Source organism: Salmo salar, chromosome ssa04 (genome assembly GCF_905237065.1).
Source record: "Salmo salar chromosome ssa04, Ssal_v3.1, whole genome shotgun sequence".
Taxonomy (NCBI): Eukaryota; Metazoa; Chordata; class Actinopteri; order Salmoniformes; family Salmonidae; genus Salmo; species Salmo salar.
In genome coordinates, this window is record NC_059445.1 from 5,421,406 (window position 1) to 5,446,716 (window position 25,311).

Below are 25,311 nucleotides of genomic sequence, written 5' to 3' on the forward strand. Positions count from 1 at the left end.
AAGGACAACCATCTCTGCAGCACTCCATCAACAAGGCCTTTATGGTAGAGTGGCCAGACGGAAGCCACTCCTCAGTAAAAGGCACATGACAGCCCGCTTGGAGTTTGCCAAAAGGCACCTAAAGACTCTCAGACCATGATAAACAAGATTCTCTGGTCTGATGAAACCAAGATTGAACTCTTTGGCCTGAATGCCAAGCGTCACGTCTGGAGGAAACCTGGCACCATCCCTACGGTGAAGCATGGTGGTGGCAGCATCATGTTGTGGAGATGTTTTTCAGCAGCAGGGACTGGGAGACTAGTCAGGATCGAGGGAAAGATGAACGGAGTAAAGTACAGAGAGATCCTTGATGAAAACCTGCTACAGAGCGCTCAGGACCTCAGACTGGGGTGAAGGTTCACCTTCCAACAGGACAATGACCCTAAGCACACAGCCAAGACAATGCAGGAGTGGCTTCGGGACAAATATCTGAATGTCCTTGAGTGGCCCAGCCAGAGCCCGGACTTGAACCCGATCCAACATCTCTGGAGAGACCTGAAAATAGCTGTGCAGCGACGCTCCCCATCCAACCTGACAGAGCTTGAGAGGATCTGCAGAGAAGAATGGGAGAAACTCCCCAAATACAGGTGTGCCAAGCTTCTAGCATCATACGCAAGAAGACTCCAGGCTGTAATCACTGCCAAAGGTGCTTCAACAAAGTACTGAATAAAGGGTCTGAATACTTATGTAAATGTGATATTTCAGTTTTTATATATGTAAACATTTCTAAAAAACCTGTTTTTGGTTTGTCATTATGGGGTATTGTGATGTCATTATGGGGTATTGTGATGTCATTATGGGGTGTTGTGATGTCATTATGGGGTATTGTGATGTCATTATGGGGTATTGTGATGTCATTATGGGGTTTTCTGTGTCGCTTGATGAGGGGGAAAAAACGATTAAATACATTTTTAAGATAAGGCTGTTCTGTAACAAGATAAAGTCCAGGGGTCTGAATACTTCCCCAATGCCCTGTATACATCACTTCTGATTCTGTCAGGAACTAGCTAGTGATCAAAACATATGGACCGTTGTCTCTCCACTTCCAATAACAACAGTGTGTGTGTGTGTGTGTGTGTGTGTGTGTGTGTGTGTGTGTGTGTGTGTGTGTGTGTGTGTGTGTGTGTGTGTGTGTGTGTGTGTGTGTGTGTGTGTGTGTGTGTTACAATAACATATGCATAATGTTTCCCAGTTCTCCCACTCCTTACCGTTTTTAAATCCCTATAAGATTTATAGAACGCTGGTGGATTTATAGAACACTGGGGGATTTATAGAACACTGGGGGATTTATAGAACACTGGGGGATTTATAGAACACTGGGGGATTTATAGAACGCTGGGGGATTTATAGAACACTGGGGATTTATAGAACACTGGTGGATTTATAGAACGCTGGTGGATTTATAGAACACTGGTGGATTTATAGAACACTGGGGGATTTATAGAACACTGGGGGATTTATAGAACGCTGGGGGATTTATAGAACGCTGGGGGATTTATAGAACACTGGTGGATTTATAGAACGCTGGTGGATTTATAGAACACTGGTGGATTTATAGAACACTGGGGATTTATAGAACACTGGGGATTTATAGAACACTGGGGGATTTATAGAACACTGGGGGATTTATAGAACACTGGGGGATTTATAGAACACTGGGGGATTTATAGAACACTGGGGGATTTATAGAACACTGGGGGATTTATAGAACACTGGGGGATTTATAGAACACTGGGGGATTTATAGAACACTGGGGGATTTATAGAACACTGGGGGATTTATAGAACACTGGTGGATTTATAGAACACTGGTGGATTTATAGAACACTGGGGGATTTATAGAACACTGGGGGATTTATAGAACACTGGTGGATTTATAGAACACTGGGGGATTTATAGAACACTGGGGATTTATAGAACGCTGGTGGATTTATAGAACACTGGGGGATTTATAGAACACTGGGGGATTTATAGAACACTGGGGAATTTATAGAACACTGGGGGATTTATAGAACACTGGGGGATTTATAGAACACTGGGGGATTTATAGAACACTGGGGGATTTATAGAACACTGGGGGATTTATAGAACACTGGGGGATTTATAGAACACTGGGGGAATTTATAGAACACTGGGGGATTTATAGAACACTGGGGGATTTATAGAACACTGGGGGATTTATAGAACACTGAGAGAGAGGACTCAGGTAGCAGACAGAGGAGGAGAGGGGAGAGTGAGGACTCAGGTAGCAGACAGAGGAGGAGGGGGAGAGTGAGGACTCAGGTAGCAGACGGAGGTGGAGAGGGGGAGTGAGGACTCAGGTAGCAGACAGAGGTGGAGGGGGAGAGAGGACTCAGGTAGCAGACGGAGGAGGAGGGGGAGAGAGGACTCAGGTAGCAGACGGAGGTGGAGAGGGGGAGTGAGGACTCAGGTAGCAGACAGAGGTGGAGGGGAGAGAGGACTCAGGTAGCAGACGGAGGAGGAGGGGGAGAGAGAGGACTCAGGTAGCAGACAGAGGAGGAGGGGGAGAGTGAGGACTCAGGTAGCAGACGGAGGTGGAGAGGGGGAGTGAGGACTCAGGTAGCAGACAGAGGTGGAGGGGAGAGAGGACTCAGGTAGCAGACTGAGGAGGAGGGGGAGAGAGGAATCAGGTAGCAGACGGAGGAGGAGGGGGAGAGAGTGAGGACTCAGGTAGCAGACAGAGGAGGAGGGGGAGAGTGAGGACTCAGGTAGCAGACGGAGGTGGAGAGGGGAGAGTGAGGACTCAGGTAGCAGACAGAGGAGGAGGGGGGAGAGTGAGGACTCAGGTAGCAGACAGAGGAGGAGGGGGAGAGTGAGGACTCAGGTAGCAGACAGAGGAGGAGGAGGAGGGGAGAGTGAGGACTCAGGTAGCAGACGGAGGAGGAGAGGGGGGAGAGTGAGGACTCAGGTAGCAGACGGAGGAGGAGGGGAGAGTGAGGACTCAGGTAGCAGACGGAGGAGGAGGGGGAGAGTGAGGACTCAGGTAGCAGACGGAAGGAGGAGAGGGGAGAGTGAGGACTCAGGTAGCAGACAGAGGAGGAGGAGGGAGAGTGAGGACTCAGGTAGCAGACGGAGGAGGAGGGGGAGAGTGAGGACTCAGGTAGCAGACGGAGGAGGAGGAGGGGAGAGTGAGGACTCAGGTAGCAGACGGAGGAGGAGAGGGGAGAGTGAGGACTCAGGTAGCAGACGGAGGAGGAGGAGGGGAGAGTGAGGACTCAGGTAGCAGACGGAGGAGGAGGGGAGAGTGAGGACTCAGGTAGCAGACGGAGGAGGAGGGGGAGAGAGTGAGGACTCAGGTAGCAGACGGAGGAGGAGGGGGAGAGTGAGGACTCAGGTAGCAGACGGAGGAGGGAGGGGAGAGTGAGGACTCAGGTAGCAGACGGAGGAGGAGAGGGGGAGAGTGAGGACTCAGGTAGCAGACGGAGGAGGAGGAGGGGAGAGTGAGGACTCAGGTAGCAGACGGAGGAGGAGGAGGGGGAGAGTGAGGACTCAGGTAGCAGACGGAGGAGGAGGAGGAGGGGAGAGTGAGGACTCAGGTAGCAGACGGAGGAGGAGGAGGAGGGGAGAGTGAGGACTCAGGTAGCAGACGGAGGAGGAGGAGGGGGAGAGTGAGGACTCAGGTAGCAGACGGAGGAGGAAGGGGGGGAGAGTGAGGACTCAGGTAGCAGACGGAGGAGGAGGAGGAGGGAGGAGGGAGAGTGAGGACTCAGGTAGCAGATGGAGGAGGAGGAGGAGGGAGAGTGAGGACTCAGGTAGCAGACGGAGGGGGAGAGTGAGGACTCAGGTAGCAGACGGAGGAGGAGGAGGGGAGAGTGAGGACTCAGGTAGCAGACGGAGCGTCACACAGAAAAACGGACGGTTACACGCGGCAGAGCAGCTAATAACATTTTAACAAACTAAACACTGAAAATACCATTTCTAGAAGGTAAAGTAGAAACCCAAACCGGTCCATGCATCAAATACGGTGTGTGTGTGTGTGTGTGTGTGTGTGTGTGTGTGTGGTGTGTGTGGTGTGTTGTGTGGGCTTTAGGATTAACAGGGCTTTGCCTCCAGCCAAGCCGAGGAGAGTACAGCTTAGTGTGTGTGTGTGTGTGTGTGTGTGGTGCTACGCATGGCTGGTTGTGTCCACATCGACGACCCTCTCCAACTGAACGTCCCGTCGACTCTTTATTGGTCCGTCTGGCCCGTGGGGATCCAACATGGCTGCCGCGGTGTGAATCTGACATGGACCAACTCTTTTCTTCACCTCAATAGAACAGAACTACATAAATTAACTTTATATCCTGAATACAAAGAGTTATGTTTGGGGCAAATTCCAACACAACACATGACTTGAGTCCCCACTCGTCATATGTTCCAGCGTAGTGGTGGCTGCATCATGTGTTGGGTATGCTTGTCATCGGCAAAGACAAGGGAGGTTGTTTTTCCCGGATAAAAGAAACAGAATAGAGCTAAGCAGGTAAAAATCCTGGATGAAAACCTGGTCCAGTCTGCTTTCCACCAGACACTGGGAGATGAATTCACCTTCCAGCAGGACAATAACCTACAACACAAGGACAAATCTACACTGGAGTTACTCACCAAGAAGACAGTGAATGTTCCCTGAGTGGCCGAGTTACAGATTTGATTTAAATCGTCTTGGAAACCTATGACAAGACTTTAAAATGTTTGTCTAGCCATGATCAATAACCAACTTCACAGAGCTTGAACAATTATGAGAAGAATAATGTGAAAATATTGTACAATCCAGGTGTGGAAAGCTCTTAGAGACTCAACCCAGAAAGACTCCCAGCTGTAATGACTCTTAGAGACTCACCCAGAAAGACTCCCAGCTGTAATGACTCTTAGAGACTCACCCAGAAAGACTCTAATCTGCTGTAATCACTGCCAAAGGTGCTTCTACAAAATATTGACTCGGGGCTGTGAATACTTATGTAAATGAGATATTTCTGTATTTCATTTTCAATAAGTTCGTAAAAATGTGTAAAAAAAAACGTTTTCTCACTTTGTCATTATGGGGTATAGCGTGTAGATGGGTGAGAGGAAAAAAATCTATTCAATTAATTTCGACTCAGGCTGTAACAAAAACGAAATGTAGAATAAGTCGAGAGGGTATGAATACTTTCTGAAAGCGCTGTACCTGATTTAACTACTTACAGTAGTGAGTGCATACTTTTTTCGTACTGGTCCCCCCGTTGGGAATCGAACCCGCAACCCTGCACTATGCTCTACCATCTGAGACCCCCACGGGACCGTTCACCGTTGGGAATCGAACCCACAACCCTGCACTATGCTGGACAGGGGGGGACCTGAGATGGGGGTCTAGGATGAATTACATGGACAGGGGGGACCTGAGATGGGGGGTCTAGGATGAATTACATGGACGGGAGGAGACCTGAGATGGGGGTCTAGGATGAATTACATGGACGGGGGGGGCTAAGATGGGGGTCTAGGATGAATTACATGGACAGGGGGGGCTGAGATGGGGGTCTAGGATGAATTACATGGACAGGTGGGGACCTGAGATGGGGATCTAGGATAAATTACATGGACGGGGGGACCTGAGATGGGGGTCTAGGATGAATTACATGGACAGGGGGGACCTGAGATGGGGGTCTAGGATGAATTACATGGACGGGGGGACCTGAGATGGGGATCTAGGATGAATTACATGGACGGGGGGACCTGAGATGGGGTCTTGGATGAATTACATGGACGGGGGGACCTGAGATGGGGGGTCTAGGATGAATTACATGGACGGGGGGGACCTGAGATGGGGGTCTAGGATGAATTACATGGACGGGGGGACTGAGATGGGGGTCTAGGATGAATTACATGGACGGGGGGACCTGAGATGGGGGTCTAGGATGAATTACATGGACGGGGGGGGCTGAGATGGGGGTCTAGGATGAATTACATGGACGGGGGGACCTGAGATGGGGGGTCTAGGATGAATTACATGGACAGGGGGACCTGAGATGGGGGGTCTAGGATGAATTACATGGACAGGGGGACCTGAGATGGGGGTCAAGGATGAATTACATGGACAGGGGGGAGCCTGAGATGGGGGTCTAGGATGAATTACATGGACGGGGGGGACCTGAGATGGGGGTCTAGGATGAATTACATGGACAGGGGGGGCCTGAGATGGGGGGTCTTGGATGAATTACATGGACAGGGGGACCTGAGATGGGGACTAGGATGAATTACATGGACAGGGGGGAGCCTGAGATATGGATATAGGATGAATTACATGGACAGGGGGACCTGAGATGGGGGATCTAGGATGAATTACATGGACAGGGGGGACCTGAGATGGGGGTCTAAAATGAATTATATGGACAGGGGGACCTGAGATGGGGGATATAGGATGAATTACATGGACGGGGGGACCTGAGATGGGGGTCTAGGATGAATTACATGGACGGGGGACCTGAGATGGGGGATCTAGGATGAATTACATGGAAGGGGGACCTGAGATGGGGGTCTAGGATGAATTACATGGACTGGGGGGACCTGAGAATGGGATTTAGGATGAATTACATGGACGGGGGGACCTGAGATGGGGGTCTAGGATGAATTACATGGAGAGGGGGGGGACCTGAGATGGGGATCTAGGATGAATTACATGGACAGGGGGGACCTGAGATGGGGTCTAGGATGAATTACATGGACAGGGGGGACCTGAGATGGGGATCTAGGATGAATTACATGGACAGGGGGGCCTGAGATGGGGATCTAGGATGGATTACATGGCATGGGGGACCTGAGATGGGGATCTAGGATGAATTACATGGACGGGGGGACCTGAGATGGGGGTCTAGGATGAATTACATGGACAGGGGGAGACCTGAGATGGGGGTCTAGGATGAATTACATGGACAGGGGGGACCTGAGATGGGGATCTAGGATGAATTACATGGACGGGGGGACCTGAGATGGGGGTCAAGGATGAATTACATGGACAGGGGGAGCCTGAGATGGGGGTCTAGGATGAATTACATGGATGGGGGGTCTAGGATGAATTAAATGGACAGGGGGGACCTGAGATGGGGATCTAGGATGAATTACATGGACAGGGGGACCTGAGATGGGGATCTAGGATGAAATACATGGACAGGGGGGCCTGAGATGGGGGTCTTGGATGAATTACATGGACCGGGGGACCTGAGATGGGGGTCTAGGATGAATTACATGGACGGGGGGACCTGAGATGGGGATATAGGATGAATTACACATGGACAGGGGGGACCTGAGATGGGGATCTAGGATGAATTACATGGACGGGGGGACCTGGAGATGGGGGTCTAGGATGAATTACATGGACAGGGGGGCCTGAGATGGGGGTCTTGGATGAATTACATGGACGGGGGACCTGAGATGGGGACTAGGATGAATGTACATGGACGGGGGGGACCTGAGATGGGGATATAGGATGAATTACATGGACAGGGGGGACCTGAGATGGGGATCTAGGATGAATTAACATGGACGGGGGGACCTGAGATGGGGGTCTAAAATGAATTATATGGACGGGGGGACCTGAGATGGGGGGATATAGGATGAATTACATGGACGGGGGACCTGAGATGGGGGTCTAGGATGAATTACATGGACGGGGGACCTGAGATGGGGATCTAGGATGAATTACATGGACGGGGGGGACCTGAGATGGGGTCTAGGATGAATTACATGGACTGGGGGGACCTGAGAATGGGATTTAGGATGAATTACATGGACGGGGGGACCTGAGATGGGGGTCTAGGATGAATTACATGGAGAGGGGACCTGAGATGGGGATCTAGGATGAATTACATGGACAGGGGGACCTGAGATGGGGTCTAGGATGAATTACATGGACGGGGACCTGAGATGGGGATCTGGGATGAATTACATGGACAGGGGGACCTGAGATGGGGGTCTAGGATGGATTACATGGATGGGGGGGGACCTGAGATGGGGATCTAGGATGAATTACATGGACGGGGGGACCTGAGATGGGGGTCTAGAATGAATTACATGGACAGGGGAGACCTGAGATGGGGGTCTAGGATGAATTACATGGACAGGGGGGAGACCTGAGATGGGGATCTAGGATGAATTACATGGACAGGGGGGACCTGAGATGGGGGGGTCAAGGATGAATTACATGGACAGGGGGAGCCTGAGATGGGGGTCTAGGATGAATTACATGGATGGGGGGGTCTAGGATGAATTAAATGGACAGGGGGGACCTGAGATGGGGATCTAGGATGAATTACATGGACAGGGGGGGACCTGAGATGGGGGTCTAGGATGAAATACATGGACAGGGGGGGCCTGAGATGGGGTCTTGGATGAATTACATGGACGGGGGACCTGAGATGGGGGTCTAGGATGAATTACATGGACGGGGGGACCTGAGATGGGGATATAGGATGAATTACATGGACAGGGGGACCTGAGATGGGGATCTAGGATGAATTACATGGACTGGGGGGGACCTGAGATGGGGGGTCTAGGATGAATTACATGGACAGGGGGGACCTGAGATGGGGGGTCTAGGATGAATTACATGGACGGGGGGGACCTGAGATGGGGGGTCTAGGATGAATTACATGGACGGGGGACCTGAGATGGGGATCCAGGATGAATTACATGGACGGGGGGACCTGAGATGGGGGTCTAGGATGAATTACATGGACAGGGGGGACCTGAGAATGGGATCTAGGATGAATTGCATGGACGGGTGGACCTGAGATGGGGGGTCTAGGATGAATTACATTGGAGAGGGGGGACCTGAGATGGGGATCTAGGGATGAATTACATGGACAGGGGGGGACCTGAGATGGGGTCTAGGATGAATTACATGGATGGGGGACCTGAGATGGGGGGATCTAGGATGAATTACATGGACGGGGGGACCTGGGATGGGGGTCTAGGATGAATTACATGGACCCGGGGGACCTGAGATGGGGATCTAGGATGAATTACATGGATGGGGGGACCAGAGATGGGGTCTAGGATGAATTACATGAACAGGGGGGACCTGAGATGGGGATATAGGATGAATAACATGGACAGGGAGGGACCTGAGATGGGGATCTAGGATGAATTACATGGACAGGGGGACTTGAGATGGGGGGTCTAGGATGAATTACATGGACAGGGGGGGACCTGAGATGGGGTCTAGGATGAATTACATGGACAGGGCGGACCTGAGATGGGGATCTAGGATGAATTACATGGACGGGGGACCTGAGATGGGGATCTAGGAGTGAATTACATGGATGAGGGGACCTGAGATGGGGGTCTAGGATGAATTACATGGACAGGAGGGACCTGAGATGGGGATCTAGGATGAATTACATGGACAGGGGGGACTTGAGATGGGGGTCTAGGATGAGATTACATGGACAGGGGGGACGTGAGAGATGGGGTCTAGGATGAATTACATGGACAGGGGCGGACCTGAGATGGGGATCTAGGATGAATTACATGGACGAGGGGGACCTGAGATGGGGATCTAGGATGAATTACATGGACGGGGGGACCTGAGATGGGGTCTAGGATGAATTACATGGACGGGGGGGACCTGGATGTGAGGGTCTAGGATGAATTACATGGACGGGGGGACTGAGATGGGGGTCTAGGATGAATTAATGGACGGAGGGGACCTGAGATGGGGTCTAGAGATGAATTACAGGATGACGGGGGACCTGAGATGGGGATCTGGAGTGAATTACATGGACCGGGGGACCTGAGTGGGGATCTAGGATGAATTACATAACATGGACAGGGGGACCTGAGATGGGGATCTAGGATGAATTACATGGACAGGGGGACCTGAGATGGAATCTAGGATGATTTATGTGGACGGGGGGGGACCTGAGATGGGATCTAGGATGAATACATGGACAGGGGGGACCTGAGATGGGATCTAGGATGAATTACATGGACCAGGGGGACCTGAGATGGAATCTAGGATGAATTACATGGACGGGGGACCTGAGATGGGGATCTAGGATGAAACAGAGGTGGATAGGGGGGACCCTGAGATGGGGATCTAGGATGAATTACATGGATAGGGGGGACCTGAGATGGGGATCTAGGATGAATTACATGGACGGGGGACCTGAGATGGGGATCTAGGATGAATTACTTGGACAGGGGGGACCTGAGATGGGGTCTAGGATGAATTACATGGAGGGGGACCTGAGATGGGGATCTAGGTTGAATAACATGGACAGGGGGGGCTAAGATGGGGATCTAGGATGAATTACATGGACAGGGGGGACCTGAGATGGGGATCTAGGATGAATTACATGGACGGGGGGACCTAGAGATGGGGTCTAGGATGAATTACATGGACAGGGGGACCTGAGATGGGGATCTAGGATGAATTACATGGACAGGGGGGGGACCTAGGAGTGGGGATCTAGTGAATTACATGGACCGGGGGGACCTGAGATGGGAATCTAGGATGAATTACATGGACGGGGACCTGAGATGGGGATCGAGAATGAATTACTAACATCGGACAGGGGGACCTGAGATGGGGATCTTGGATGAATTACATGGACGGGGGGGACCTGAGATGGGGATCTAGGATGAATTACATGGACAGGGGGGCCTAGATGGGGATCTAGAAGTGAATTTATGTGTGGACTGGGGGACCTGAGATGGGGGTCTAGGATGAATTACATGGACGGGGGGCTGAGATGGGAATCTAGGTTGAATTACATAACATGGGACAGGGGACCTGAGATGGGGGGTCTAGGATGAATTACATGGACAGGGGACCTGAGATGGGGGGTCTAGGATGAATTACATGGACAGGGGGACCTGAGATGGGGGTCTAGGATGAATTACATGGACAGGGGGACCTGAGAGATGGGGTCTAGGATGACATTCATGGACAGGGGGGACCTGAGATGGGGGTCTGGGATGAATTACATGGACGTGGGGACCTGAGATGGGGGTCTAGGATGAATTACATGGACAGGGGGACCTGAGATGGGGGTCTTGGATGAAATGGACAGGGGGACCGAATGGGGGGTCTAGGATGAATTACTTGGACAGGGAGGGACCTGAGAAGAGTCTAGGATGAATTACATGGACAGGGGGGACCTGAGATGGGGTCTAGGATGAATTACATGTGGACGTGGGGACCTGAGATGGGGGTCTAGGATGAATTACATGGACAGGGGGACCTGAGATGGGGGTCTTGGATGAATTACATGGACAGGGGACCCGGAGATGGGGGTCTGGGATGAATTACTTGGACAGGGAGGGGAACTGAGATGGGGGTCTAGGATGAATTACATGAACGGGGGACCTGAGATGGGGATCTAGGATGAATTACATGGACAGGGGGGACCCGTGAGATGGGGATCTAGGGATGAAGTAACATGGACGGGGACCTGAGATGGGGATCTAGGATGAATTACATGGACCGGGGGGGACCTGAGATGGGAATCTAGGATGAATTACATGGACGTGGACCTGAGATGGGGATCTAGGATGAATTACATGGACAGGGGGAGACCTGAGATGGGGATCTAGGATGAATTACATGGACAGGGGGGACCTGAGATGGGGGTCTAGGATGAATTACATGGACGGGGGGACCTGAGATGGGGTCTAGGATGAATTACAGTGGACGGGGGCGACCTGAGATGGGGGGTCTAGGATGAATTACATGGACGGGGAGACCTGAGATGGGGGTCTAGGATGAATAACATGGACGGGGGGCTGAGATGGGGGGTCTAAGATGAATTACATGGACGACGGGGGGTGAGATGGGGGTCTAGGATGAATTAGATGTAAACCAGGTCCTGTATTGAAGGTAGAAGGTGTATTACAGTCCATCTCTCTCTCTCCTCTCCCCCAGACTAAACCAGGTCCTGTATTGAAGGATAAAGGTGTATTACAGTCCATCTCTCTCTCTCCTCTCCCCCCCAGACTAAACCAGGTCCTGTATTGAAGGATAAAGGTGTATTACAGTCCATCTCTCTCTCTCCTCCCCCCCAGACTAAATCAGGTCCTGTATTGAAGGATAAAGGTGTATTACAGTCCATCTCTCTCTCTCCTCTCCCCCAGACTAAACCAGGTCCTGTATTGAAGGTAGAAGGATAAAGGTGTATTACAGTCCATCTCTCTCTCTCCTCTCCCCCCAGACTAAACCAGGTCCTGTATTGAAGGATAAAGGTGTATTACAGTCCATCTCTCTCTCTCTCCTCCCCCCAGACTAAACCAGGTCCTGTATTGAAGGTAGAAGGTGTATTACAGTCCATCTCTCTCTCTCTCCCCCCCAGACTAAACCAGGTCCTGTATTGAAGGTAGAAGGATAAAGGTGTATTACAGTCCATCTCTCTCTCTCTCCTCCCCCCAGACTAAACCAGGTCCTGTATTGAAGGTAGAAGGATAAAGGTGTATTACAGTCCATCTCTCTCTCTCCTCCTCCCCCAGACTAAACCAGGTCCTGTATTGAAGGTAGAAGGATAAAGGTGTATTACAGTCCATCTCTCTCTCCTCTCCCCCAGACTAAACCAGGTCCTGTATTGAAGGATAAAGGTGTATTACAGTCCATCTCTCTCTCCTCTCCCCCAGACTAAACCAGGTCCTGTATTGAAGGTAGAAGGATAAAGGTGTATTACAGTCCATCTCTCTCTCTCCTCCCCCCAGACTAAACCAGGTCCTGTATTGAAGGATAAAGGTGTATTACAGTCCATCTCTCTCTCCTCTCCCCCCCAGACTAAATCAGGTCCTGTATTGAAGGATAAAGGTGTATTACAGTCCATCTCTCTCTCTCTCCCCCCCAGACTAAATCAGGTCCTGTATTGAAGGTAGAAGGATAAAGGTGTATTACAGTCCATCTCTCTCTCTTCTCCCCCCCAGACTAAACCAGGTCCTGTATTGAAGGTAGAAATAAAGTGTATTACAGTCCATCTCTCTCTCCTCTCCCCCAGACTAAATCAGGTCCTGTATTGAAGGATAAAGGTGTATTACAGTCCATCTCTCTCTCCTCTCCCCCCCCAGACTAAACCAGGTCCTGTATTGAAGGTGAGAAAGGTGTATTACAGTCCATCACTCTCTCCTCTCCCCCCAGACTAAACCAGGTCCTGTATTGAAGGATAAAGGTGTATTACAGTCCATCTCTCTCTCTCCTCTCCCCCCAGACTAAACCAGGTCCTGTATTGAAGGTAGAAGGAAAGGTGTATTACAGTCCATCTCTCTCTCCTCTCCCCCCAGACTAAACCAGGTCCTGTATTGAAGGTAGAAGGATAAAGGTGTATTACAGTCCATCTCTCTCTCTCCTCTCCCCCCCAGACTAAACCAGGTCCTGTATTGAAGGATAAAGGTGTATTACAGTCCATCTCTCTCTCCTCTCCCCCCCAGACTAAACCAGGTCCTGTATTGAAGGTAGAAGGATAAAGGTGTATTACAGTCCATCTCTCTCTCTCCTCTCCCCCCCCAGACTAAACCAGGTCCTGTATTGAGAGAAGGATAAAGGTGTATTACAGTCCATCTCTCTCTCTCCTCTCCCCCAGACTAAATCAGGTCCTGTATTGAAGGATAAAGGTGTATTACAGTCCATCTCTCTCTCTCTCCCCCCCCAGACTAAACCAGGTCCTGTATTGAAGGTAGAAGGATAAAGGTGTATTACAGTCCATCTCTCTCTCTCCTCTCCCCCCAGACTAAACCAGGTCCTGTATTGAAGGTAGAAGGATAAAGGTGTATTACAGTCCATCTCTCTCTCTCCTCTCCCCCCAGACTAAACCAGGTCCTGTATTGAAGGTAGAAGGTGTATTACAGTCCATCTCTCTCTCTCCTCTCTCCCCCCGGACTAAACCAGGTCCTGTATTGAAGGATAGAAGGTGTATTACAGTCCATCTCTCTCTCTCCTCTCCCCCCAGACTAAACCAGGTCCTGTATTGAAGGATAAAGGTGTATTACAGTCCATCTCTCTCTCTCCTCTCTCCCCCCAGACTAAACCAGGTCCTGTATTGAAGGATAAAGGTGTATTACAGTCCATCTCTCTCTCCTCTCCCCCCAGACTAAACCAGGTCCTGTATTGAAGGATAAAGGTGTATTACAGTCCATCTCTCTCTCTCCTCTCCCCCCCCAGACTAAACCAGGTCCTGTATTGAAGGTAGAAGGATAAAGGTGTATTACAGTCCATCTCTCTCTCCTCTCCCCCCCCAGACTAAACCAGGTCCTGTATTGAAGGATAAAGGTGTATTACAGTCCATCTCTCTCTCCTCTCCCCCCAGACTAAACCAGGTCCTGTATTGAAGGTAGAAGGTGTATTACAGTCCATCTCTCTCTCTCCTCTCCCCCCAGACTAAACCAGGTCCTGTATTAAGGTGAAGGATAAAGGTGTATTACAGTCCATCTCTCTCTCTCCTCTCCCCCCCAGACTAAACCAGGTCCTGTATTGAAGGATAAAGGTGTATTACAGTCCATCTCTCTCTCTCCTCTCCCCCAGACTAAACCAGGTCCTGTATTGAAGGATAAAGGTGTATTACAGTCCATCTCTCTCTCTCCTCTCCCCCCAGACTAAACCAGGTCCTGTATTAGTGAAGGATAAAGGTGTATTACAGTCCATCTCTCTCTCTCCTCCCCCCCAGACTAAACCAGGTCCTGTATTGAAGGTAGAAGGATAAAGGTGTATTACAGTCCATCTCTCTCTCTCCTCTCCCCCCAGACTAAACCAGGTCCTGTATTGAAGGATAAAGGTGTATTACAGTCCATCTCTCTCTCTCCTCTCCCCCCCAGACTAAACCAGGTCCTGTATTGAAGGTAGAAGAAAGGTGTATTACAGTCCATCTCTCTCTCTCCTCTCCCCCCAGACTAAACCAGGTCCTGTATTGAAGGTAGAAGGATAAAGGTGTATTACAGTCCATCTCTCTCTCTCCTCTCCCCCCAGACTAAACCAGGTCCTGTATTGAAGGATAAAGGTGTATTACAGTCCATCTCTCTCTCTCCTCTCCCCCAGACTAAACCAGGTCCTGTATTGAAGGTAGAAGGTGTATTACAGTCCATCTCTCTCTCTCCTCCCCCAGACTAAACCAGGTCCTGTATTGAAGGATAAAGGTGTATTACAGTCCATCTCTCTCTCTCCTCTCCCCCCCAGACTAAACCAGGTCCTGTATTGAAGGTAGAAGGATAAAGGTGTATTACAGTCCATCTCTCTCTCTCCTCTCCCCCCAGACTAAACCAGGTCCTGTATTGAAGGATAAAGGTGTATTACAGTCCATCTCTCTCTCTCTCTCCCCCCCAGACTAAACCAGGTCCTGTATTGAAGGATAAAGGTGTATTACAGTCCATCTCTCTCTCTCCTCTCCCCCCAGACTAAACCAGGTCCTGTATTGAAGGATAAAGGTGTATTACAGTCCATCTCTCTCTCTCCTCTCCCCCCAGACTAAACCAGGTCCTGTATTGAAGGATAAAGGTGTATTACAGTCCATCTCTCTCTCTCCTCTCCCCCCCAGACTAAACCAGGTCCTGTATTGAAGGTAGAAGGATAAAGGTGTATTACAGTCCATCTCTCTCTCTCTCTCCCCCCAGACTAAACCAGGTCCTGTATTGAAGGTAGAAGGTGTATTACAGTCCATCTCTCTCTCCTCTCCCCCCCAGACTAAACCAGGTCCTGTATTGAAGGTAGAAGGATAAAGGTGTATTACAGTCCATCTCTCTCTCCTCTCCCCCCCAGACTAAACCAGGTCCTGTATTGAAGGATAAAGGTGTATTACAGTCCATCTCTCTCTCTCTCCCCCCCAGACTAAACCAGGTCCTGTATTGAAGGTAGAAGGATAAAGGTGTATTACAGTCCATCTCTCTCTCTCTCTCTCCCCCAGACTAAACCAGGTCCTGTATTGAAGGTAGAAGGATAAAGGTGTATTACAGTCCATCTCTCTCTCTCCTCTCCCCCCAGACTAAACCAGGTCCTGTATTGAAGGTAGAAGGATAAAGGTGTATTACAGTCCATCTCTCTCTCCTCTCCCCCAGACTAAACCAGGTCCTGTATTGAAGGTAGAAGGATAAAGGTGTATTACAGTCCATCTCTCTCTCCTCTCCCCCCCAGACTAAACCAGGTCCTGTATTGAAGGTAGAAGGATAAAGGTGTATTACAGTCCATCTCTCTCTCTCCTCTCCCCCAGACTAAACCAGGTCCTGTATTGAAGGTAGAAGGATAAAGGTGTATTACAGTCCATCTCTCTCTCTCCTCTCCCCCAGACTAAACCAGGTCCTGTATTGAAGGTAGAAGGATAAAGGTGTATTACAGTCCATCTCTCTCTCTCCTCTCCCCCCGGACTAAACCAGGTCCTGTATTGAAGGATAAAGGTGTATTACAGTCCATCTCTCTCTTCCTCTCCCCCCGGACTAAACCAGGTCCTGTATTGAAGGATAAAGGTGTATTACAGTCCATCTCTCTCTCTCCTCCCCCCCCAGACTACACCAGGTCCTGTATTGAAGGTAGAAGGAGAGGACAATGCCAGGATGAATCCCTGCTGTTATAACTGCTCTGTCAGCGGACACTTTGGATTTGTGAGTATCTGGCGGCTCTGTCCCCTATACAGTGCACTACCCATAGGGCTCTCTGGTCAAAAGTAGTGCACTATGTAGGGAATAGGGGGCCATTTTGGGAAGTAGTCCCTGATTCATCTCTTTACAATAAACTGGTCTGGATATTAACACTGTGTGTGTGTGTGTGTGTGTGTGTGTGTGTGTGTGTGTGTGTGTGTGTGTGTGTGTGTGTGTGTGTGTGTGTGTGTGTGTGTGTGTGTGTGTGTGTGTGTGTGTGTGTGTGTGTGTAGGACTGCTCAGTGAAGAGGATGTTTGGGGGTTTTCGTCCCCAACTCCTCCTTCATCAACCACTATGACGCCTCCTGGGAGCTGCACAGCCGAGACCGACGGGCACAGTCCAGAGTTAAAGGCACACACACACACACACACAACACACACACACACAGAGAGACAGAGACACACACACACACACCTCTACACACACACACAGACAGAGAGACACACACACACACACCTCTCACACACAGACACACACACACACACACACAGACAGAGAGACACACACACACACACCTCACTACACACACACACCTCTACACACACACACACACACACACACACACACACACACACACACAACACACACACACACACACACACACACACACACACACACACACACACACACACACACACACACACACACAGAGAGACACACACACACACACACACAGACAGAGAGACACACACACACACCTCAATACACACACAGATAGATAATTGTGACTAATGTAGTGATGTGTATGTCTGATTACCATCTCTCTCTCTCTCCATCCCTCCCTCCCTCCATCTCTCCCTCCATCTCTCCCTCCGTCTCTCTCTCCCTCTCTCCCTCCCTCCGTCTCTCTCTCTCCATCCCTCCCTCTCTCCATCTCTCCCTCCATCTCTCCCTCCGTCTCTCTCTCCCTCTCTCCCTCCCTCCATCTCTCTCTCTCCATCCCTCCCTCCCTCCATCTCTCCCTCCATCTCTCCCTCCGTCTCTCTCTCCCTCTCTCCCTCCCTCCGTCTCTCTCTCTCTGTAGAGTTGAAGGAAGCGGGTCTGTTTCAGTGTCAGCTCTCACCGGACGGTGGCGCCAGAGACGAGCCGCCGGCCAAACGCCAGAGAACCAACTCTAACCGTGTCTCCAGTCCGTACCAGAACTACCCCGCTGAACCTTCCCATCTCCCTCCCTGCCTCGGGGCTTCCTCTAACCGTACCCATTTCAGGTTTGTCCGCGGCCAAGTGAAACCCTGGACTCCTAAACACAAGCTAAAGGATCATCTCACTCCAGGTACCATCTCATCTTCTAGTTGTGTTAATGGGGACAATAATGGGATTTTAGTCTTCTCTCTAGGATCTGTTGGATTAGCTATCGACTGGTCTGATCACACCTCGCCTCCCCTTCTTCTCATCCCCTCTCCTCGCCTCCTCTCCTACCCTTCTTCTCATCCCCTCTCCTCGCCTCCTCTCCTCGCCTCCTTTCCTCACCTCCTCTCCTACCCTTCTTCTCATCCCCTCTCCTCGCCTCCTTTCCTCGCCTCCTCCTCCTCTCCCCTTCTTCTCATTGCCTCTACTTGCCTCCTACCTTCTTCTCCTCCTCTCCTCCTCTCCTTCTCTCCTTTCCTTCCGTCCTCTTCCCTCCACCCGTCCCTCCCCCTCCTCTCCTCGCCACCTCTCCCTAACCCACAGCTTCAGCCAGGCCCAAATCCAACATGGCTGACAGGAGCCAGCCGGAGAGTGAGAAAAGGCAGAAGAAGAAACAACTGAAACCGGCCAAAAACAAAATGGTCGCCGCCGCGGACGAAGTCTCTCGACTTCCCCCGAGGACAAGACCCTTCCGCCAAAAAAGAGGAAGAAGGGGCACAAGGCCGAGCCCCCCCGCCTTCCATCCGAAGGACCCCCTCCCACGCCCCGACCGTCTGTTTGGCGCGGCGAAGAAGAAGAAGAAGAGGGATAACGGGAGGGACAGGAAGGCTGCTAAGGAGGAGAAGATGGACGCCATGGACGAAAACCTGTTCCTCATCAAACAGAGGAAACCTAGGAGATAACATGGAGGAGGGGGGAACCTAGGAGATAACATGGAGGAGGGGGGAACCTAGGAGATAACATGGAGGAGGGGGGAACCTAGGAGATAACATGGAGGAGGGGGGAACCTAGGAGATAACATGGAGGAGGGGGAACCTAGGAGATAACATGGAGGAGGGGGGAACCTAGGAGATAACATGGAGGAGGGGGGAACCTAGGAGATAACATGGAGGAGGGGGGAACCTAGGAGATAACATGGAGGAGGGGGGAACCTAGGAGATAACATGGAGGAGGGGGGGAACCTAGGAGATAACATGGAGGGGGGAACCTAGGAGATAACATGGAGGAGGGGGGGAACCTAGGAGATAACATGGAGGAGGGGGGAACCTAGGAGATAACATGGAGGAGGGGGGGAACCTAGGAGATAACATGGAGGAGGGGGGAACCTAGGAGATAACATGGAGGAGGGGGGAACCTAGGAGATAACATGGAGAGGGATGGGGGGATAAAGTGCATATGTCATACACATTTTTGGCAAAGCTTTCATGTACAGTACAAATGTTTGTGTATGCGAGGGAGAGTGTGTGTGTGTGTGTGTGTGTGTGTGTGTGTGTGTGTGTGTGTGTGTGTGTGTGTGTGTGTGTGTGTGTGTGTGTGTGTGTGTGTGTGTGTGTGTGTGTGTGTGTGTGTGTGTGTGTGTGTTTTAGGGGGTAACTCTTTGAAGGACTCGTTCTGTTTTATTAAAGGGGAGGTTTCAGAGACCTACATCCTGTCAATATATTAAAGGGGAGGTTTCAGAGACCTGTTATCATCATTCTAAAGACTACATCCTGTCAATATATTAAAGGGGAGGTTTCAGAGACCTGTTATCACCATTCTAAAGACTACTTCCTGTCAATATATTAAAGGGGAGGTTTCAGAGACCTGTTATCACCATTCTAAAGACTACTTCCTGTCAATATATTAAAGGGGAGGTTTCAGAGACCTGTTATCATCATTCTAAAGACTACATCCTGTCAATATATTAAAGGGGAGGTTTCAGAGACCTACATCCTGTCAATATATTAAAGGGGAGGTTTCAGAGACCTGTTATCATCATTCTAAAGACTATGTCCTGTCAATATATTAAAGGGGAGGTTTCAGAGACCTGTTATCATCATTCTAAAGACTACTTCCTGTCAATATATTAAAGGGGAGGTTTCAGAGACCTGTTATCACCATTCTAAAGACTACTTCCTGTCAATATATTAAAGGGGAGGTTTCAGAGACCTGTTATCATCATTCTAAAGACTACATCCTGTCAATATATTAAAGGGGAGGTTTCAGAGACCTACATCCTGTCAATATATTAAAAGGGAGGTTTCAGAGACCTGTTATCGCCATTCTAAAGACTACATCCTGTCAATATATTAAAGGAGAGGTTTCAGAGACCTACGTCCTGTCAATATATTAAAGGGGAGGTTTCAGAGACCTGTTATCACCATTCTAAAGACTACGTCCTGTCAATATATTAAAGGGGAGGTTTCAGAGACCTACGTCCTGTCAATATATTAAAGGAGAGGTTTCATTATAATACCACCAAATAAATCGGGCCTTGAATTTCCTCAACTGTGCATTGTATGTTTGAATATTTGCACCCACCAGACGTAACACTATTAAAATGTAGCTTGGAGACATACAGTCTGTGTGTTACCGATCTATATTAACCTCCCACCCCATCTAGGATGTTATATTTCTATGGTTCAGAGTAGGATCCCAGATCAGCTATCCTACTGTATCACTCATAATGAATCAGACTGGGTACCTGATCCCAGATCTGAGACTACGCCACCTGGTTCCCAGTAACACCGTGTAAAGGCTGGTTCTCTGAGACTCATAATGAATACACCACCTGGTTCCCAGTAACACCGTGTAAAGGCTGGTTTTCTGAGACTCGTAATGAATACACCGCCTGGTTCCCAGTAACACCGTGTAAAGGCTGGTTCTCTGAGACTCATAATGAATACACCACCTGGTTCCCAGTAACACCATGTAAAGGCTGGTTCTCTGAGACTCATAATGAATAAACCACCTGGTTCCCAGTAACACCATGTAAAGGCTGGTTCTCTGAGACTCATAATGAATACACCGCCTGGTTCCCAGTAACACCATGTAAAGGCTGGTTCTCTGAGACTCATAATGAATACACCACCTGGTTCCCAGTAACACCGTGTAAAGGCTGGTTCTCTGAGACTCATAATGAATACACCGCCTGGTATCCAGTAACACCATGTAAAGGCTGGTTCTCTGAGACTCATAATGAATACACCACCTGGTTCATTCTCCTGAGTGATCGGATTATTATCAATTAAAAGCTCCCATCGTTTTGATCAATGTCTCTTCTTGTGTGTGTGTTTGTACACTGTGTGTGTGTGTGTGTGTGTGTGTGTGTGTGTCATGCACTGCACATTCGCTGTACAACCAGATTGTGAACCATCCTGACCCTCCTAGAATGTACAACTCTCGACAGCACCCAACATAACTGACCATCCTGACCCTCCTAGAATGTACAACTCTCGACAGCACCCAACATAACTGACCATCCTGACCCTCCTAGAATGTACAACTCTCGACAGCACCCAACATAACTGACCATCCTGACCCTCCTAGAATGTACAACTCTCGACAGCACCCAACATAACTGACCATCCTGACCCTCCTAGAAGGTCCAACTTAATCCACCATCCTGACCCTCCTAGAATGTCCAACTTGCCATATGGTACAAGGTTCTGACAGATGGGCGTGGCAAGAACACAGCCAAGAAACCCATCAAACCACACCCCCAATTCTGTCATGGTCTCCAAACGGGTTTCCACTAGTTACCACAGCCACAAAGTAAGAATTGGATTTATCGTACAAATTCATGAAAACTTTGCTTTTTGGTCTTAATTTAAGGTTAGGGTTAGGCATAAGGTTGGTAGTGTGGTTAAGTTTAAAATATAACAGACAGACATTGCGTTCAAGAATTAACAAGAACCTAAAAGACAAAATAAAATGTAAAAAAAAACCCCAGAGGAAATAGTTATGACAGTATGAGACAATGACACGTATTCAGAAAATAAATCGTAATAATATTGGACCTTAGACAAGAGTTTCTTATTATTTAGCAAAAAAAAAATACATAAAGTCTATCAAAAACACTTTAAAGCAGCGGGGTTGCCATGACTATTTCTCTCCAAAACGTGTGACGCTAGCGGAAGTGCAAGCCACGTCCAGTCCATTGACCAATTAGAGTTCGTTAAATCAACAGTCTCCGCCTCTCGTTTTGTCCGTTCACACTGAACACGGAAGTGAAACTGGGACTCACAGTTTAGTTTTTTTTTATCGAGATATTTTTTATTAATGTGCAAGTACAACTCCCAGTCATATAAACACAGACGCTTTAGTGCTGAAATCAACGGGACAATATGGAGAACGGGTTATCCTCGACTGGTGACAGTAAATTGGATCAAGCCATTAACCAGTGGTTGCAGTTTGACAAGGTACGTTGTCAAGGGGGTAAAATTATAGCTAGTTTACTAACAACAACAACTCAAAACGTTTCTTAACTTCTGGTTTTTGGCCCAAGTCAAAACGTTTCTTAACTTCTGGTTTTTGTCACAAGTTCGCTAACTAACATGAACTGTTATAGTACACAGCCCATAATAAGTCGGAGTTAACAAGCGGATACAGTAGATGAAACGTTATTTCTGCTGTATAAACTCACTACTGGAAGTCTCACTGGTTTATACCGTCTGCTAAATGACTCAAATGTATTTCAACAATGTTTTGGGTTTCTGTTGTCAGCTAGCTACCAAACTAACTATAGTTAGCCTTGGTTTTCTAGCTAGGTACATAACCCCTTTTTTTTCACTTATTAAGAGACATTGCTGACACAGTAAATGTAGTTATTTATGACACAATAGCCAACTAACGTCAGTAGTTTGAATAGAAAAGTAGGACATTCTAGGAAGACTAGCTAGTGACCATGATTGAAGACTGATGTTTCATCCTGTTCTTGAAAGCTGTATCAACTATTGTCAGCTACATTGTATTTTGCTGACATGTTTGCATAGATCGACTCTTAATGATTCATTAGACTTGTACTTGTCTACATAACAGTAGCAGCGAGGAGCTACTGTTAGCTAGCTAGCTAGCTAGCTAGCTGGGCATTGTAATCAACATACACTCGCCAAGGGACATTCATGTGTTTTTTTTTAAAACGGAAACGGGACGCCACCAATCAGACAGAAATGGGAGAAGTACATGTGATTTTAAATGATCATCTTAACATAATAACGTTACCTCCTAATAAGTCTCAGGCATGTGGCTGGGAATGAGATGGGATGGACAGTGGTGTGTGTGTGTTTACATTACTGTCATGCTTATGGCTTCGCTTTTCCTTCTTCCCCTCCCTCTCCTCTTTTCAAAGAGGGGTCTGTGGAGGATCTGCAGAGACGATTCTGTACATGTACACACACACTCCAGGGATTCACATGAATGTCTGAAAAGCACTCGCTCATTGGTGAAATCAGAAGTCTCTGAAGATTGTGATCACTGGCCTGAAAAAAATGTGAAGTGGCTGTTTTCACCTTCTCACAGGGGAGGAACCACTAACACCAGATTACTGGGATTCTATGCATTTTGGTTGTTATCAGTAAAATAAATAATCCCAATGGGCCAAGCTCAACTGGTGTGACACCGGGCAATAGGGCAACCCTTAACTGCCCCTCTCCCTTCCAAGAGGGGGCTCTGGAGGATCTGCAGAGGTGACCCTGTACCCCTCCTCTCCCCCTCCTGTAGAACCCCCAGACAGTGGCGTTGGTGCAGGGCCTGGTGGAGGACGGGGCGGTTGAGGAGCTGCGAAGGTGTTTTGGATCTAGGATGGAGTTTGGGACGGCTGGCCTCAGAGCTGCCATGGGACCAGGGATCTCCTGTATGAACGACCTCACCATCATACAGACCACACAGGTATGACCTCACCATCATACAGACCACACAGGTATGACCTACGACCTCGCCATCATACAGACCACACAGGTATGACCTACGACCTCCCCATCATACAGACCACACAGGTCGTCGCCACACACACACACACACACACATCATCTTCCTGATTATGTGGTGTCAACACACAACGATGCTTTTAGTGTTTGACTAAAATGTTTCTCTCCTCTCTCTCCCCCTTTCCCTCTCTCTCCCCCTTTCCCTCTCTCTCCCCCCCTTTCCCTCTCTCTCCCCCCCCTTTTCCTCTCTCTCCCCCCCTTTTCCTCTCTCTCCCCCCTTTTCCTCTCTCTCCCCCCCTTTCCCTCTCTCTCCCCCCCTTTTCCTCTCTCCCCCCTTTTCCTCTCTCTCCCCCCCTTTTCCTCTCTCTCCCCCCCCTTTTCCTCTCTCTCCCCCCTTTCCCTCTCTCTCCCCCCCTTTTCCTCTCTCTCCCCCCCCTTTTCCTCTCTCTCCCCCCCTTTTCCTCTCTCTCCCCCCCTTTTCCTCTCTCTCTCCCCCCTTCTCCTCTCTCTCTCTCCCCCTTCTCCTCTCTCTCTCTCTCCCCCTTCTCCTCTCTCTCTCTCCCCCTTCTCCTCTCCCTCCCCCAGGGGTTCTGTAAGTATCTGGAGCACTGTTTTGGGGAGGGTCTGAAGGAGAGGGGTGTGGTGGTAGGGTTTGATGCCCGCGCCCACCCTCCCAGTGGAGGCAGCAGTAAACGTTTTGCCAGCCTGGCGGCCGCTGTGTTCATCAGCCGGGGAGTCCCCGTCCACCTGTTCTGTGACATCACACCCACACCCTTCGTGGTAATAACCTGTTTATATAATAACACGCCCGTTTATATAATAACACACCTGTTTATATAATAACACACCTGTTTATATAATAACACACCTGTTTATATAATAACACACCTGTTTATATAATAACACACCTGTTTATATAATAACACACCTGTTTATATAATAACACGCCCGTTTATATAATAACACACCCGTTTATATAATAACACGCCCGTTTATATAATAACACACCTGTTTATATAATAACACGCCCGTTTATATAATAACACGCCTGTTTATATAATAACACACCTGTTTATATAATAACACACCTGTTTATATAATAACACACCCGTTTATATAATAACACACCTGTTTATATAATATAATAACACACCTGTTTATATAATAACACGCCCGTTTATATAATAACACGCCTGTTTATATAATAACACACCTGTTTATATAATAACACACCTGTTTATATAATAACACACCTGTTTATATAATAACACACCCGTTTATATAATAACACACCTGTTTATATAATAACACACCTGTTTATATAATAACACACCTGTTTATATAATAACACACCCGTTTATATAATAACACACCTGTTTATATAATAACACACCTGTTTATATAATATAATAACACGCCTGTTTATATAATAACACACCTGTTTATATAATAACACACCCGTTTATATAATAACACGCCTGTTTATATAATATAATAACACACCTGTTTATATAATAACACACCTGTTTATATAATAACACACCCGTTTATATAATAACACACCTGTTTATATAATAACACACCCGTTTATATAATAACACGCCTGTTTATATAATATAATAACACACCTGTTTATATAATAACACGC

General features: G+C 48.7%; 1 protein-coding gene and 1 pseudogene across 6 annotated transcripts in view; both read left to right on the forward strand.

The window, feature by feature from the left end:
* Window positions 1-18,415, forward strand: part of LOC123742397 (zinc finger CCHC domain-containing protein 7) — a 113,400-nt gene extending 94,985 nt beyond the window's left edge. For 2 of the 6 annotated variants that reach the window (XR_006769526.1, XR_006769525.1), the window contains exons 9-11: window positions 16,497-16,592; window positions 16,862-16,980; window positions 17,654-17,902. Coding sequence is in view for 2 of the 6 variants with exons in the window: in XM_045716353.1 (XP_045572309.1) it covers window positions 11,932-12,024 (93 nt within the window). In the remaining 4 variants the exon portion in view is untranslated. Of the gene's footprint in view, window positions 1-11,931; window positions 12,064-12,140; window positions 12,258-12,862; window positions 12,894-16,496; window positions 16,593-16,861; window positions 16,981-17,653; window positions 17,903-18,300 lie in introns of those variants that run through there. The other 4 variants (XR_006769523.1, XR_006769524.1, XM_045716354.1 and 1 more) reach the window with 4 other exon arrangements.
* Window positions 18,416-21,909: 3,494 nt separating this feature from the next.
* Window positions 21,910-25,311, forward strand: part of LOC106594108 (phosphoglucomutase-2-like) — a 33,267-nt pseudogene continuing 29,865 nt past the window's right edge.